The 15,664-nt window shown below is 32.2% G+C and overlaps 1 protein-coding gene across 3 annotated transcripts; it reads right to left on the reverse strand.

Annotated features, from left to right (window-relative positions):
• Positions 1–1,614: 1,614 nt before the first annotated feature.
• On the reverse strand, positions 1,615–15,050 carry LOC148629173 (U3 small nucleolar RNA-interacting protein 2-like). 3 transcript variants are annotated; one of them, XM_088545568.1, is made up of 14 exons: positions 14,922–15,050; positions 11,202–11,299; positions 10,662–10,777; positions 9,950–10,017; positions 9,747–9,788; positions 8,858–8,984; positions 8,511–8,626; positions 6,189–6,281; positions 5,750–5,850; positions 4,987–5,121; positions 4,507–4,569; positions 4,108–4,259; positions 3,445–3,527; positions 1,615–1,786 (listed from the first exon to the last, which is right to left on the reverse strand). In XM_088545568.1, exons 1-14 carry the CDS (start codon positions 14,922–14,924, stop codon positions 1,634–1,636), a joined length of 1,350 nt encoding a protein of 449 aa, XP_088401694.1. In that variant the 5' UTR covers positions 14,925–15,050; the 3' UTR covers positions 1,615–1,633. The 3 variants fall into 3 exon arrangements, with proteins under 3 accessions (XP_088401694.1, XP_088401686.1, XP_088401680.1); XM_088545560.1 differs by lacking the exon at positions 14,922–15,050 and adding an exon at positions 13,712–13,845 and having other exon boundaries at positions 3,445–3,524; XM_088545554.1 differs by lacking the exon at positions 14,922–15,050 and adding an exon at positions 13,712–13,845.
• Positions 15,051–15,664: the final 614 nt, after the last annotated feature.

The raw sequence follows: 15,664 nt of genomic DNA on the forward strand, positions 1-15,664 counted from the left end.
TTTTTTGCTGTGATTTGACGGGATAAATGCACTAACTGTGCATATTTAGAAATTATCAATGCATTGAATTTTTTATTTGACAATATTTATATTCGTTTTGGCAATACTCTATACAGACAGGTTGATGGTATTCCAATGAGGACTAATTGTGCTCCTCTCATAGCCAATTTTCACCTGTATCATTGCGCATCTCAGTTCATGGTTAATCACTTTGAAGATCCTTCAAAACATAATTTGTTAGCTATTTGGATGATAGAAACCTAACGGTTTTGGAGATATATGCAAAAAACTACTGTCTGACCGTTATGTTGTATTTTTAGTAACACCTGCCATGTTTTTCAACGGATCAAAAATCCCCACATCAGTTCTATGCAGGATACCCATAGAAACATTCATACCAAGTGGGGTTCCAATTGGTCAAGTGGTGTCAGAGGAGAAGATTTTTGAAAGAAATAACATTCAAAACAGCAAATAAACATCGAAAAAGGCCAATAACTCCAACATGGCTTAACAGATTAAAATGAAAATTTGACCACAGGCAGATCTCATCATGCTGAACACTTTCACTTGTGCCAAAATTTGGTTAAACCTAATGGTTTTGGAGATAAATGCGAAAAACTACTGTCTGACCCCTATGTTCTATTTTTAGTAATGGTGGCCATGTTTTTTGACAGATCAAAAATCCCCACACCAGTTCTATGCAGGATACCCCAACAAACATTCATCCCAAGTTTAATTCCAATTGGTCAAATGGTGTCAGAGGAGAAGAGTTTTGAAAAATTGTTAACGATGACGATGACAGACACCAAGTGATGGCAATAGCTCACATGGCCTTCGACCAGGTGAGCTAAAAATGCGTAGCCTTTTTATGGGGTGTATCACATTTTACAGAATCTGCATGATTCTTACAAAGACCACTTTGAATTTTGATTTGAATTAGATATTTGACACAGGATAAGAGTTTGATCAGAACCAAAGTGGTCACTTGATAGCCTCTTATTCCTAAATGGTTCCAGTCGAAACCTCCAAATTCAATCCCAACCTCCATTTGGGGGTATGGCACCTTGTGATACAATTTTTAAGTGATCCTTTTCCTTTCACTGAAGTTATTATCTAGAAATCAGATGAAAAAAAAACTTGTTTCCAGCCCCTTATTCTTACATGGTTCAAGTCACAACCCCTTAAATTAATCCCAGTCTGGAACAATTCAAAGAGATCTATTCACTTGAAATAAAGTTATTGTCCAGACACACAGAAAATGCTTGTTTCAAGCCCCTAATTAAAGAAAAAGGTTCAAGTCTTCACCCTGAAAATCAACCCCAGCCTTAATTTGGTGTTGTGACACCTTGTTATACAATTTCAAAAAGATCTACTCACTAATAGTCAAGTTATTTTCTGGACATAAGGAAAATGCTTGTTTCGGGTCCCACCTTTTGGTCCCTAATTTCTAAAATGATCAAATCTTGTCTCCCTAAAATACGTCAAAATTTGAATCTGGCAAAATATATACTATACATGTATATGGAACTGCATGTATACTACGGTAATAGTTTTAAGAAATGGAAGTTGCATGTAATACACTCTAAAACAGTTCTTATTAATCCAATAAAAAGATTATCGAGAAATACATTTATTATGTATCACTTTTCTTGTTAAGTCTGATAATACAGATACTATTTTTAGCATCTTTAATTCTCCACCATCGGCCCATCTTATGTTCCTGACCGACTCCAGCCACCAAAAAGCTTCCATCTTTAGAAAACTGCAGAGAGTTTACAAAACCAGTCTGTAAAAATAAGATATTAGTAATTTAAAACAATTCTTAATTTTCTCCCTAACACTCTTACAAATTCAAAAGGTGCAATTCTGTTTTATCCATACCCCATCCTCTTACTTCTAAGCACCCTATTGCTAACTGCATGTTCCAATGTTTCTTGACATCAGCAGGATTCCATGTTTTGAATATTTAAAAAATTACCTTCCAAAACTCATTCCACAATTTTTTCACTCTCACACATGAGCAGGTGATAAAAGAAAGAAATTAAAGAAAAATAAATACCCTACTTGATGAAAAAATCCACCAATACTTTGAATCCTTTACAAAAGCAGCATATATAAACTTTATATTAAGATTTTAGCATAGGAAAAATTGGAACATCCCTTTGACAAAATTGTGCTTTTTAGGATGTGTAACGAAACTTTTAAATAAACCAACAAACTGTCATATATTGTTGATCAAATGAAATTTTAATAGTACAGTAAATTCCGCTTAATTGCATAGCCTATTCGCCAGTAAAAATTATGCAAATAACCGGGCTATTCTTATAACCGAAATTACGATTTTACCGGAAGTGTGAGTTCAGGTAAGACGACAATACTGTGGATCAACCAGGGATATCACTGTTCAACATTTCTGATCTGGTATTTAATTGTTATAGACCTTCACATTGTATTGTTCTTTTATCAATAAATAATAATATATATTGTGTTTATCTTGTTTGTTGACCTTCTTTACGTCATGTGTATTTATAAGTAAAACCAGGTGTTTCTCATCTATAAATAGTCAAGTAATTTCCTGACCTTTCTATGAAAAAAAATCCCATATTTCATATTTCAGACAGGATTCAGCATAACATTCATCAATGTTTGCAGTTTCTGGGCTTTTGAAATAGTCTGTGCGTTTTTATTCCTCTGTTCAATCACCATTGTACACTGATAGTTGTGTATTATACATGTCATTGACCTCAATATATTCCTATGAAGTGTGGATAGTATGGGGCACCTTAGGGTAGTTGAATTTCATTAGACATTGTACTGAATGAATGAGGACTTTTAATTTTCGGTTGATATTTATGCCTAATAACCCAAGCTCACTAAAAACTGTTCAGCTCATTAAAGAAAATTAAATTTGCATTGATGATCATTTGTAGTCGGAAGAATTTAAATAGGGACAAAAAATATCCCAAGCCGAACCCCAAGCCGCATCATAAGGTGATGTTTGGCATGTCGTCAGAAGTCATTGTTGACCTAGGTGCTTGTTTATTTTAATGCAATTAGAAATCATTTAAATTGCCTTTTATGTCCATTATGTTTTTAATCCATTATTAACACCTCCTGATTGATGATAACCTAGTTTTTACAACAATAAATATGATTGACATATTTATGACCCAAAGGCTTAAAATAGAATTTGGGAAACCATGTCTTTACCTCAATGAGGCAAAATTCTCTATGCAATAAACCGAAATGCACCTGCAAGGCCTATGGAAATAAGCGATTTTTTCCCTAATAGAATAATAGGAAATGGTTTTGTGCAGGAGAAAATTATGCTAATAACCAAAATATGCAATAAAGCGATATGCGATTAAGTGGAGTCAACTGTAATTGCAATCTTCAGATTTCATTTAACTATTATCTCAGGTAATTAAATTTGATCATACATACCAACGGGAGACTGAACACTGATTTAAGGGATTTAAAGCCATCACCACACTTCCAAAATCTTATCTGACCATCTTTTGAACCTGCTAAGAGAAAAGATGATCATTTTTCCAAGGTAAAATATGACACTGGAAAAAAAAACTCATTTAAGAATCACACCCTGGTATTTGAACCTTTAGTTAAACATACTGATCAGAAGCTTTTGTGATACTAGAAAGAAGGAGATTAAATTGATATTCAGGTGAACAGAAAGTTAACATGAGGCCAAATACACTGTATAACTCGTTATACTGAAACTGCATAATCACTTTCAATTCAAGCTTATAAACAGTTGCTTAATTGTAGGTGATGAAATCTTGTGGGACTGAGGTTACTTCATACTTTCATATAAAGCAATATATTCAATACAGCTATAGTGTGGGTGTAATTACCAAGGCATGTATCATTTTTGAAATCATACACAAATGCTTTGATAACAAAGTTGCTTCAAGTTGATGGCACATGGTAGAAAAGGATCATAAAAAATTCCTAGATTCTCATCCAACATTTTTGGGTAGAGTGCAAAAATTGGGTCAGGAGGGGATAAGAATCTAGGATGTTTCTTTTTTTTTTTGATGAGGCAGTGGAATCTCTGATTCTGTTCAGCTAACACAAGTGTGTATTTACCCGAAGCTATTAAGTCTGTATTCTGTAATGAAACAACTGAAGTAATCCAATTTTCACTGTTAATTACTGAATTCTCTTCATTGTCCCCAGAGTGGGCATTCTTCACAAAGCACAATGGCTTCTTTTTCATTACTCCCCATAATGCCAGAGAACTGTCAAATAAATATCAATGATCAAATATTGGGGATTTTGCAGTGAATGGTAATGTTAGTGATAAAAACTCTGGTAACTATTTACTTTTTGGTAAATTTTAAGCATAAGATTTTCCCATGCTTGCTTATTTACATTGAAAAAAAGTTTTGAATGAATTAAAGCCATGATAACACAAACATTTAAGCTAAAGCAACATTAAAAATTCAGCCAATATACCTTAAACTCTAATGGTACATTTTTACGTACTTGTCATCAGCACCTGATACAAAGTTAGACTCGTTGATCAGTGACACACAATCTATTGATCCGCTGAAAAATATGGATATAAAGTTATTAATGACTTGAAACATTTTAAATGAAGTCAATAAATGCCAGATTCACTATTGAAAGAAACTGATTCTTAAAAAATTTATATAAGTAAATAACCTGACAGGCATTTTTACTGATCATTGCTCAAAAAACAATTAAACATGAGTTTACCCATGGTGCAATCTAATGAATCATCCTGCCACAGATACAGGTTTATATGTTTCATTTAGTTTCAGTGGTATTTTGTTACAAAACTAGAATTGAAAGACCGTTTCGTGATTATTTTTTACTTCAGTTCAAACTGAAAGAATTTCAGCTTCAGTATTTCTTCATGGAATTATTCTTTTTGCAGTTTTTTTTTCTCAAAATAAAAATGGCCCCTAAATAAAAATAGAACAAGCTATTTTAACAACATACGTGTGACCATGAAAGACTAGCTGTGATTCCTCTACCACTTTCCATATCCTGACACTCCCGTCCCGTCCACCTGCAGTAACAGCTCTTTCTCTTGTTAAACTGTCTACACAGGTTATTGTGTCTTCATGGCCATACCTGAAGTCCAAGAAAAATTACAATGACTATAGCCATCATGGCCATACCTGATGTCCAAGAAAAATTACAATGACTTTAGCCTTCATGGCCATACCTGAAGTCCAAGGAAAATTACAGTGACTTAAACATTGTTACCACCTTTTATAACTTTTTATGTGAACTATTCAAATTTAGCTTACTGACTGGTAACTTGATTTCTTAGTATGACAGAGTAAGAATGGAAATTATCCCCAAGAACATAGAGTCATTAATCGCTAATTTACTATTTTAGGTAAATATTAGAGTGGACAGAATGCTGAGATAGAAATATCATTTTGAATATTCGAAGAAATTACAGATATTGAATACAAATGACACATTTTAAATAACTAAAAAAAAAGACATTTTATTATCATTTTTTTTTTGGGAGCGATCATACTGTCCAAAGTACTATATTTAATTTGATATTTCATAATTCTAAAGATATCTTGTTTTCCCAGACAGTCAGGAAAAACACAGAAGATATTAAATTAACTAAGGTAACCATTAAAAGCATTGAACAAATACTCCTTAGAATTTTTTTACAGAATACCTTAATAATAAAAACATTACAATAAATTAATAAGTGGTTTCCACTAAATATACGTACAAAGTTTCTACATAAGACATCTCATCTAAGTTCCAAATCTTTACAGACCGGTCATGTGAGGCACTGAACAACTGATGTGATCCCTTTCTGAATGCTAAACCCTGTAAAAATAGAAATTTATCAAGTATAATTTGCAAGGTTGACAAAAAAGAAGAAGTTGGGTCTAAAATACAAATATGCCCCAAAAAATGTTTATGTAGAAAAATATAATCTACTGATCATACACCACATAAATTTCACCAGAAATTAAATTTACCAATCCAAGAAAAACAAACAATAAATGTTTCACAGTAATAGGAATTCAAATTGATTACAAGAGATTTAAAGGAGCCTAAATTGTTCACCAGAACATACTATTTCTGATGTTTTTTCCAGTGTCTTCATTATATGCCTCAACATTAACTGTATTTATCTTGAAGTCATTATTCAATTTACTTACTGATACAGTATTTCTATGACCCCTGAACACCTTTATCCTCTCCATTGTTTCAGGGTTTCTAATGTGAATTTCTTTATTTGCATCACCAGATGCCTGAAACATAAATATTGAACTGAATTGGTAATAAAGTTTAATTTTAGTTTTCTTATACAAAAAATTCTTCATGCAAAATAATAAAAACCAGATTTTTATTGAATTAAAGCATTTAAATAATTATAATAACTGCATAATTTAGACATGGGAAAACCCTGTGCTATCAGGAACTTAGCACTATACATCCTTTGTTAACCAATTGTCAGAGAAAGAAATACCATTTGTGCCATAAAATGTTAATAGTAAATTTAAGAAAATAGGACTTTTAACAAATTAGAAGCTCTTTACAATATTCAAATAATGTCTAAACATGTGCTGTCAGAATTAGTTCTGGAAATTAGCCTCTATTAGACATCTTGTTAAATTAGGTATTAGTAAAGGTAATTCTTCAAATTTTGATATATTCAGTGAATACTAGGGACTTGATCAATATATATAAAGTTTACTTTTGACTAATGATACATGTATAAGTTGTGAACTTAAGGTTCTGCTAAAGTCAAAATCTAGGACATTAATTTTCACAATAATTTATGTCAAGATTTTAAGAATGCCATTATTATGTTCCTGAAACTTTGCTTAATGTTTTTTTTTTTTTTTTACAGTTTTCTATATAAATGCATGCTTCTTTCCTTTACAAAATATATTACTACAGTCATATTTTTTTAACAACAGAAGTGTAAACATCAAATTTTAAAATAAATGTACAAATATACCAGAACAGATTTTTGTTTGGAAATGCAAATATGCTTTAGCCTAAATATCTAGTGTAGTGCAAAGTAGCAACAATTTGTGACAAGTTGCAAGAAATGAATGAAAACTTTAATATTTTATGTTTATTGGTGTCTGTATTTAGCTGGATCATGGCATAAAATATCTCAATTCATCTAAATTTTATTCTAGAAAATTAATGCTAGCTTGCACTGCATAATACATTTAGGAACAGAATTAAATGATTTTAGACTTCAAATTTTGTTTTTGACAGCTGTAGATTTATTCTAAAATATGTTGTTAACACTTTTGTTGTTAATGTTATATAGAAGAGTAATCAAGGGAACCAAGATTATAGCGGTAATCAAAAGAATGTAATCCAGGGACAAAGACCAGCCATGGAAAACAGACATACACAACAAAGAACATTAAGTAACTAAAATCATACATACAAAATAACAAAAGCAAATGAGTAACTCTGACTCCACTAAAAACTGGGAGCATGGACCAGGTGCACCGGTAGGGTAAGGGTCCTCTGCTTTTCTAGAAACACCTACCGAGTTGCTAATAAAAAGTCAAGTCAGGGGTAGACGAAAGAGGAAAGACATTTTTTCCTAAGTTGGACTTGTTCTTGTGTGATAAATACATAAAAAGATGCATTTAACAAAGTTTCAGTGCTAAATTTAATATATTATTAAAACGATGAATGAAAACATTTCATTAAGAAATGTCCTAGATATTGACTTTAGCTGGACCATAAGTGATATTCTCTGTAAGAATCAGTCAGTGGGTGAATCATGGTAAAAAAAACACACTCAAGTCTTTCCATAAAATCTACTTCAAAATATAATCTGAAATCATTTCATATTTTAAGTGTGAATAACTTAAGACAAACTGTCAATTCATTTTCAATAGACCATAAACTATGTGCCCACAATGTAAAATTTATGTATTTTGAGCATGTTTCATTATTTTCCAATTTTGCCTCATTCTTACAGATTCCAGCACTAAGTTTGTGGTTTGACCAAACCAGGACTGCCATTAAAATTGGTATTCCACGATTAATATTTCTTCCATGGTGGTTGAAATTGTTTATAGACAATCAGTATTAAGAGACCAATGATATTGTTCGCCTTTTTCATCTTTTATTGGGAAAATATGTCATTTTTTCAAATTGTGAAATTTGGAAAAAATGTACAAAACCTCAAATTTTGAAGTTAAAATGATTAATTTTATAGAGAATGTCATGAAAAAGAAAATTCATAAACACAAAATTAGTGTGATTTTTAGCAGCCTTGAACTACCTATTTGGAAATAGTATATCTTATATGGGATTATTTTTTAGCCATTTTTTTGTCAAATTACAAATGTATGAAGCTTTCATTGACAGAAACAACCTTATTTTGAAGGTAGTTCAAGGCATGCATTGATTAATGATAGCATAAGTTCACTTGAACATATGATCCAGACGAGTTACTACACAATATCTTAGCCTTTACTTTACAAAAGAAACAAATTTACCAAAAATTTTCCATCTGTAGATATTGCTAGTGACATCACTTGACCTTTGTGACCTTCACCTTTATTCTGTTTTCCACCATGTACTGTGAATACTTTTTTGTGAGTTTTGAAATCCCCTGAAATACACAACAACCACTTTTAACAACACAGATGAAACAACTTCTGTTTCTTAGCTTACAAAAAAACAGTTTTCTTCAAAAGGTACAAATATTTTGTTATTGCATGTAGATAGAACTATGCTTTTAACATACCTATTCCTTTCATGAATCGGTCAGATGAAGCAATTCATTTGAGCAAATCTTTCTACAAATGATCCACCCAAATTATACCAATTATTTTAAACTTACATTTGATTATAGAACAGTCTTTGGAGGCACTATAGATGTGTCTACAATCAGAGGAGATTGTGATACATGTAATAGAAAGTTGATGGCTACGTAATACAGTTATATCATCTGTGGTAGGAGGTATGTACTGAAAAATAGAAACAGAAACTGTACATTAAAACTATACTAAAATTGTCTTTTACTACAGACTTTTCAAATTGTAACTGTTTAACTAACATCAATGAATAAATGCAGTGTGTTTCTTTGTTTTACAAATTGTGAAGAAGTTGTATAGCACACATCAACAAAGATTTATTAAATGAACTTCTACTAGTAGATATTTCATGCAGTGATAATATTTGAAAATCAATGAACCTTTATTTAAACTGGTACCAAACTCTTAGTAAATCATATTGGGTCATGAAAACAACAACGCATGGGATTGTTCTAGACAAATGATTTTGATTCTAACACACTTTGAATGAACAAAGGGAATGAACAAACACTGTCCTCTATTGAGTGAGTATGATGTCACAAGTCACAGTACCAGTGAGGCTGTTAAAAACAAGAAACTCCTGATAATATAAATGTGCTAGTTATAAGGAAAGTCCATTTTTTCATGGGCATTAAAAGAGTCTAATTGTGCTTAAAATTAATATTATCACATAAATATCTATGATTTATCAAATTATCTGAGTGTAATAATTTTCAATATTTCACATGTGAAACCAATTTTTTTCACTTTTTCACTTTTAAAATGTCAAATATATTTTATTAAATACATGTTATTTGACTTGCTCCAATTTATCCAAACATCATTGGTAAAAGCATGCTAATCATCAAAATATTATAAAAAAATCTTATAAATTGGTATTCATGACAATTGTTAATCTTATATTCCTGAACTTACGTCATCTGCTACTTGTTTATGTAACCTTCCTGTTTGTTCAAGCTAAAAGAAAAATAGTGCAAAATATGAATAACAAACAAATTAATATGTATACTGTATTTGAAATTGTTAAAAAGGAAAACACAGAATGCAAATGGATTCAAGGCAGAAAAATATGGTGTTTCTTAATTTCTGTCCAACTGATGTTAAAAGTTTATGCTTACAATATCTTGTTTTAGTCTGTGTGATACTATATCTTTGTGAATTTCATCATCCTCTAATTTGTCTGCTTCTACAAAAAACAGATACCAAAAGAATAATCAAAATGAAAGACTGAAAGACAAAGAATTAAAAGACATACAAGCAGAAAGAGTAGAAAAAATATAAGACAAAGATGTTTGTACTCCCTTACATGTCAAATGAAACAGGTACTAGATGACATGAAGTTAGTGTGTAATTAACTCAGACCAATTCACACCTACAAGAAACATCTCTCAACTTCATAACAAAATTTTAGATTCTTCCTAGAACTCTAAGATAAAGAATGCATGGTCAACAAGAAAGTTGGTGTATTACCAAGATGAAAATCACACATAGTTATAATAAATCATGCAGAAATCAACTACACTTCACAAATCATTTAAATGGAGATTTATTGTGGGAGTCAAGGAGCCAACAGAAATAACTGATGCCCAATAATAGGGGCATAAAAATATCTGTATTATTCCTTCCCAAAGTTATTCAACATTAATTTCTTGGTTCCAGGCCATTTTACATGAAAACCAAAAGGGAGGGAGCCATTTTTTTATTACCTTTCAAGTGCCCAAAAAAGTAAGGAGGGTGTCATTACCAGTACATTGTTCCTGGCAAAAAAAAATGGGTAATGAGGCATCCTGAAAAGAGACAGGGAAGGGCCTTCACTTTGAATAGCCTTACCTTCAGCCTGTATCTGTGATAAGTACTGTTTGGCAAGCCTTAATTTCTTTTCCTGAGCAGTTTCTTCTTCTTCCTCAGATGAAGAGTATCCTGCTTTCTTGTTTACTTCGCTTTCACTGCAATACATTGACATTCAGAATTTACCATCATTGACAATTCAATTAAAACCTATTTTCTTTAAAAATTAACTATTAATAAAAAAAATTAGTTGACACTTTTAACTAATTCATTCTGTACAAATTAAATGTACATTGATAACATTCAACTTTCTTAACCTACTATGTCGCAGTGATTGGAATTAAAATTTTGATAATCAATCAATCTATAAATCTTAAATACATGTTCCATACTCCATAGTTAACATTTCAGAAATTTGTTCCTTTGATACTGGCATTATTTATGACAAATCCTTGCACAGTATGAAAGCATACCTTATATTGTTTTTTTTTTTTTACAATTATCAAGACTGCGTGATCCTCATCCATAAAAGTTAGGTCACATGGCAAACTTGTAAATCTCTAGAAAAGAACTGTAATATACCTGAGAATATCAGAGTCGCTATCAAGTTCTTCGCCAAGAAATTTCTTCTTTTTGCTTCTTTTCTCATCTGAGTTCTGAGGAGTACCAAATTTTGGTTTCTGAAAAGTAAAATTGCTTCCATATCATTAAGAATGCAATGTGTTAATACCTCTGTGTGCATGTTTTCAACATAATTTCTGTTTTCCATTGTAATAGAAAAAAATCAGTCCTAATTACTCAGGAATAAAAACTTAGATTTGAAAAATAAAATATACATGTAAGTAGATTTAAATACTGTCCTGCATTAACTGTGACATTGGTGTACTAGAAAGAGAAACATTATTTGGAATGAATTTTGCTAAGCTTGATAGGGCAATGGCTTGTGATACAAAAGGTCCTAAGTAACAAAATATTCTAGTTACTAATTATAATAATGGTTACATTTTGTATTTATATCAAACATTCTTATGTAACCAAAATTAACAAAAGTAATGCTCCAGATCATCCACAAAGCAGTACTTTGGAAAAAAAAATCATATATTTCTTAAAGTTCATATTTGACCCAAAAATTAATAGGTGTCACCCTTACCCATATAAAAGTTCATAACAATGAAATATAATATATTAAAGTGTATAAAGTTATGTCCAATTTTTGGAAGTAAGGAAGGAAATATAGCTAAGTCCTGTAGATCTCCAACCTGGCAACTCCAGCTTTCAAAAATGGCAGAAGACAAAGAGATAATTTATACAAATTTTGAGGGATTGGCCAAGGATAGTATTTTAGATAAACAAATACTGTTTACAGCTGACATTTACTTTCAGATCTCAATATGTTATAGGTTTAACTTTAGCAGATGTCAACCATGGTTACAACTCAGAAACTTTCTGCAATATTAACATTGTTGTGTTTGTACATTCAGGACATTGAAACTTAAGACATATCAGGCATGATTAATTTTTATTAGAATGGTCTTAAATCATTAGAAATCAACAGCCAGGAAATGGCAGATTGAATCAACAGGAGGAGAATTATAAGGATTTGACATTATAACAACATTCTAGCACTATCCATACCATACTACTATGAGTCTTAAAAAAAGGCCTTAAGTTAACACAGGTAATTTATGGGGATTTTAAATAATGATGTGGCATCCTATATTTTTCTTTCAATGTAGAATTTGTGTTGTAGTTGGCTAGTACAACATTAATTGATATAAACTGTTTAAAAGATGCCACATAAACAGAAGCAGACCTTGAAGAAGATACCAATAAAAGGCTATATCTAGAAAAAACCAAAGGAACAACCATGAAATCAATTGAAATTTTCTTTTATAAATTGTTGGTTTTAATCTTTTCTTTTTTTCCCCAAATTTTTTATTGCAGAGGGTAAAATCCCAAGGTGCTAATACATTTTGAAATCCCTGTTTTAGTTAGTACATGTATGACACTATTAGTTTAAATTTTCAGCTTCACAGATAGCAAATTATATATACCATGGCAGTTCATTCATGCCCAGGAAAGTACAAGAAATGTATTAAGTTTACTACCGATTAGGAATTGCCAATCTTCATACCTTGTATGAACATTTTGAACATATACATGTAATATTGTCAAAACATATAGTGGAACTGGAACTGTGTATGACATACATGTACATGGCAGATTATGTAGAGCAAAGGATGCATTATTTTATATATAGAAATCTGCAGTACTATAAGATTACTAAATCAAAACTCCACAAGAGCTTTGTACAATCGACACTCTTGTATGCCTCTGATTTTTTGCACAAAAAAAAACAGAGAAAGACTTTGAATAATGGTCAACCTTCCTTCAAAATGCCTTTGTGGTCAAGAAAACATTCAACATAGAACTTCTGAAACAATGTGACATGGAAGACATAACAATCATACAAGTTTTATTAGAAGGGAATAGGTAGGACATACCCTAGGAAGATCAAAAGAAGGTTGCTACATGCACAGAACATTCAGAAATTTTAAAGATCTGTGGAAACAGAACTAAATGGAATGAACATGTCACAAGGATGAAATAGAAAAAAATGGCAAAAGACAATCCAAGTATCAATAAAGGTAAAGGAAAAGGTAAATTATAATTAATAAACAGGTGCGTACAACAATTCAAACAATAAACATAAATTCTAAAGAGCTTTTAAACTGACAGCAAGATTTCATTTGTTCAGTTAATGTGAGCTTCTCTCATGGTTGCCAGGCCTGTAGGGGAGGAAAGCCGGATATTCCCGACTGGAAAATAGGTGAAACCCCTTGTCTAGGGAAGGTGCATTGAAACCTGGATACGTGTGGGACTCAAACCCACAGCGATGTTGATCTCATGATTAAAAATCAATTATGTTCACATTTGCCTTTTAAGGGTTGCAAGGAGACTACACAGTGACATGTTATAGTCATGATAGTTACACTCCCTGTAATTGTAAATCTGGGATAACAACAAACGTGACGGTCTCCAATTAGATGTTAGGTTTAAAATTCTTATTTACTCAGGAAATATATATTTACCCCGTTGGACGAAGACTTTTCGGCTTTTCTTTTCCTGTTTTTAATGAAAAAGGGCATCTTTGTGGATGCAATGCACGTGTGATTTTTTTATTTAGGGAGTATGGTTTACTGGGAAGCGTAGCAACTATTTATTGGTTTGATGTCGACACAATTCGTACCATTTAATACTCGTACCTTCTATTCGCTTTTTTTTTTTTATTTTGAAGTTTAATTACACGTTACAGTTTACATTACCTGGTTATGTTATACCTAGCATTGGCTATGCATCCGTAAATGATGCAACAACCTTTGTCTTTTGAAGGTTTCTTTCGCGGGAACAAGGATTTATATATAAGTGGTTTAAGGGATTTTATTTCAATCTCGATACTAAGGTCATTTTTCGGGGGGGGGGAGGGGGGGTGTCTAGCGATTCAGGAAAAAGAGGGGGTGATCCTATGATTTCTATTTTCTTCTAAATCATCAACCAAACTTTTCTGCCTATGTTGTTGCAATAGCTGTCTGAACAGGTTAATTTTTTGGACTGTGCTTTGTTGATTAATTCTGTTTTTTAAGTGTTTTTGTTGCTTGTTATTTCACCATAATAATAATAATAAAAACCAAAAGTATCAAAGAGTAATCAAGGGAACCAAGATTCTAGTGGAAATCAAAAGGATGTAATCCGGGGGCAAAGCCAGACACGGAAAACAGAAAAAAAAAAACAACAATGAACATTCAGTAACTAAAATAATACATTTTAAGAAGAAAAAAGTAAATGAGCAACTCGGACTCCACTAAAAACTGGGGACATAGACCAGGTGCGTCGGCTGGGCAAGCGTCCTCTGCCTTTCTAGAAACACCCGCCATTTGCTCATAAAAAGTCAAGTCCGGGTTAGACGAAAGAGGAAAGGGAAACTATGACACGTTCAACAAATCAGTTTTCGTGGTGCAGATGGATACACCGTAACGATATACGAGTTAATGCTGACGACCATAAAAGTTTAGTAGTGATGACTAGCAACATAACATTGTTCCAGAAGACTAATTGTAAGAAAAGTAGCGCTATACAAAAAGTCTGCGTAGTTACGGTAAGCTCTGGCATAACGTATGAGTTGTGATATGAAAACTCCATACGCAGGCGCTGAAGGGATGTTGCCACAGATGAAAGGAAAGTTGATTCTGAATGAAAAATCACCACGTTTGTCGTAAAGTTTGGTCAATTGTTTTCCTTTACCATCGATCTCTAAGTGTAGATCAAGATATGAAGCTGACTTCACAGTGTCTGTAGTATCCTTTATCCCACGTTCTTTAGGTTTAGATGCGATGTATCAAATCCCCCGAACTAGGATTGTTTAACGATAACACGTGATCTATATAGCGGAAACTGGGATTCAAGGATCTAGCTAAACGATGTTCTTTCTTTCAGATCAGATCAGCTAAAGACTCAGATTATACTTTGAGTTATAACTCATAGATTGAGTCATTGGTATGACTTTTCATTACTCATACAACGTAAGAGGTTGTAATTCCGTTCCTCCATACCCCAAGTTGGGATGGCACCAAGTCAGAAAAAACCTTGCCAGACAACCTCTAACACTGTTGGAGTAGACTTTTTATATGGAATACAGTCATCACACTTTCAAATCACTTGTCCGAGTCATTGATTGTACTCGGAAAGAAACAGTTAAAATACAATGCGGGGCAAAACGCAAAAATTGAAGAGTTATATAACAAAATTTTAAAACGTTCGACATTTAAACCGACTTAGGGTGCGTCTAAAGCCGATAACAGCCAGTGTTATACATATAATCCTATTTAGAAATCAATCCAGCAAATTTGGTTTGAACTTAAATGACTTTCATTGAAATTTATGCCCTGTTAATGACTTCGGATACATAAAAGTATAGAATAAATTAAATAAATGACCGAATCTGTTCTATCTGTTGAACAGTAAGAGAACGCTGTGGAAGACAGTCA

Source organism: Perna viridis, chromosome 1 (genome assembly GCF_037379345.1).
Source record: "Perna viridis isolate PV_CMFRI_1.1 ecotype Kerala chromosome 1, ASM3737934v1, whole genome shotgun sequence".
Lineage (NCBI taxonomy): Eukaryota > Metazoa > Mollusca > Bivalvia > Mytilida > Mytilidae > Perna > Perna viridis.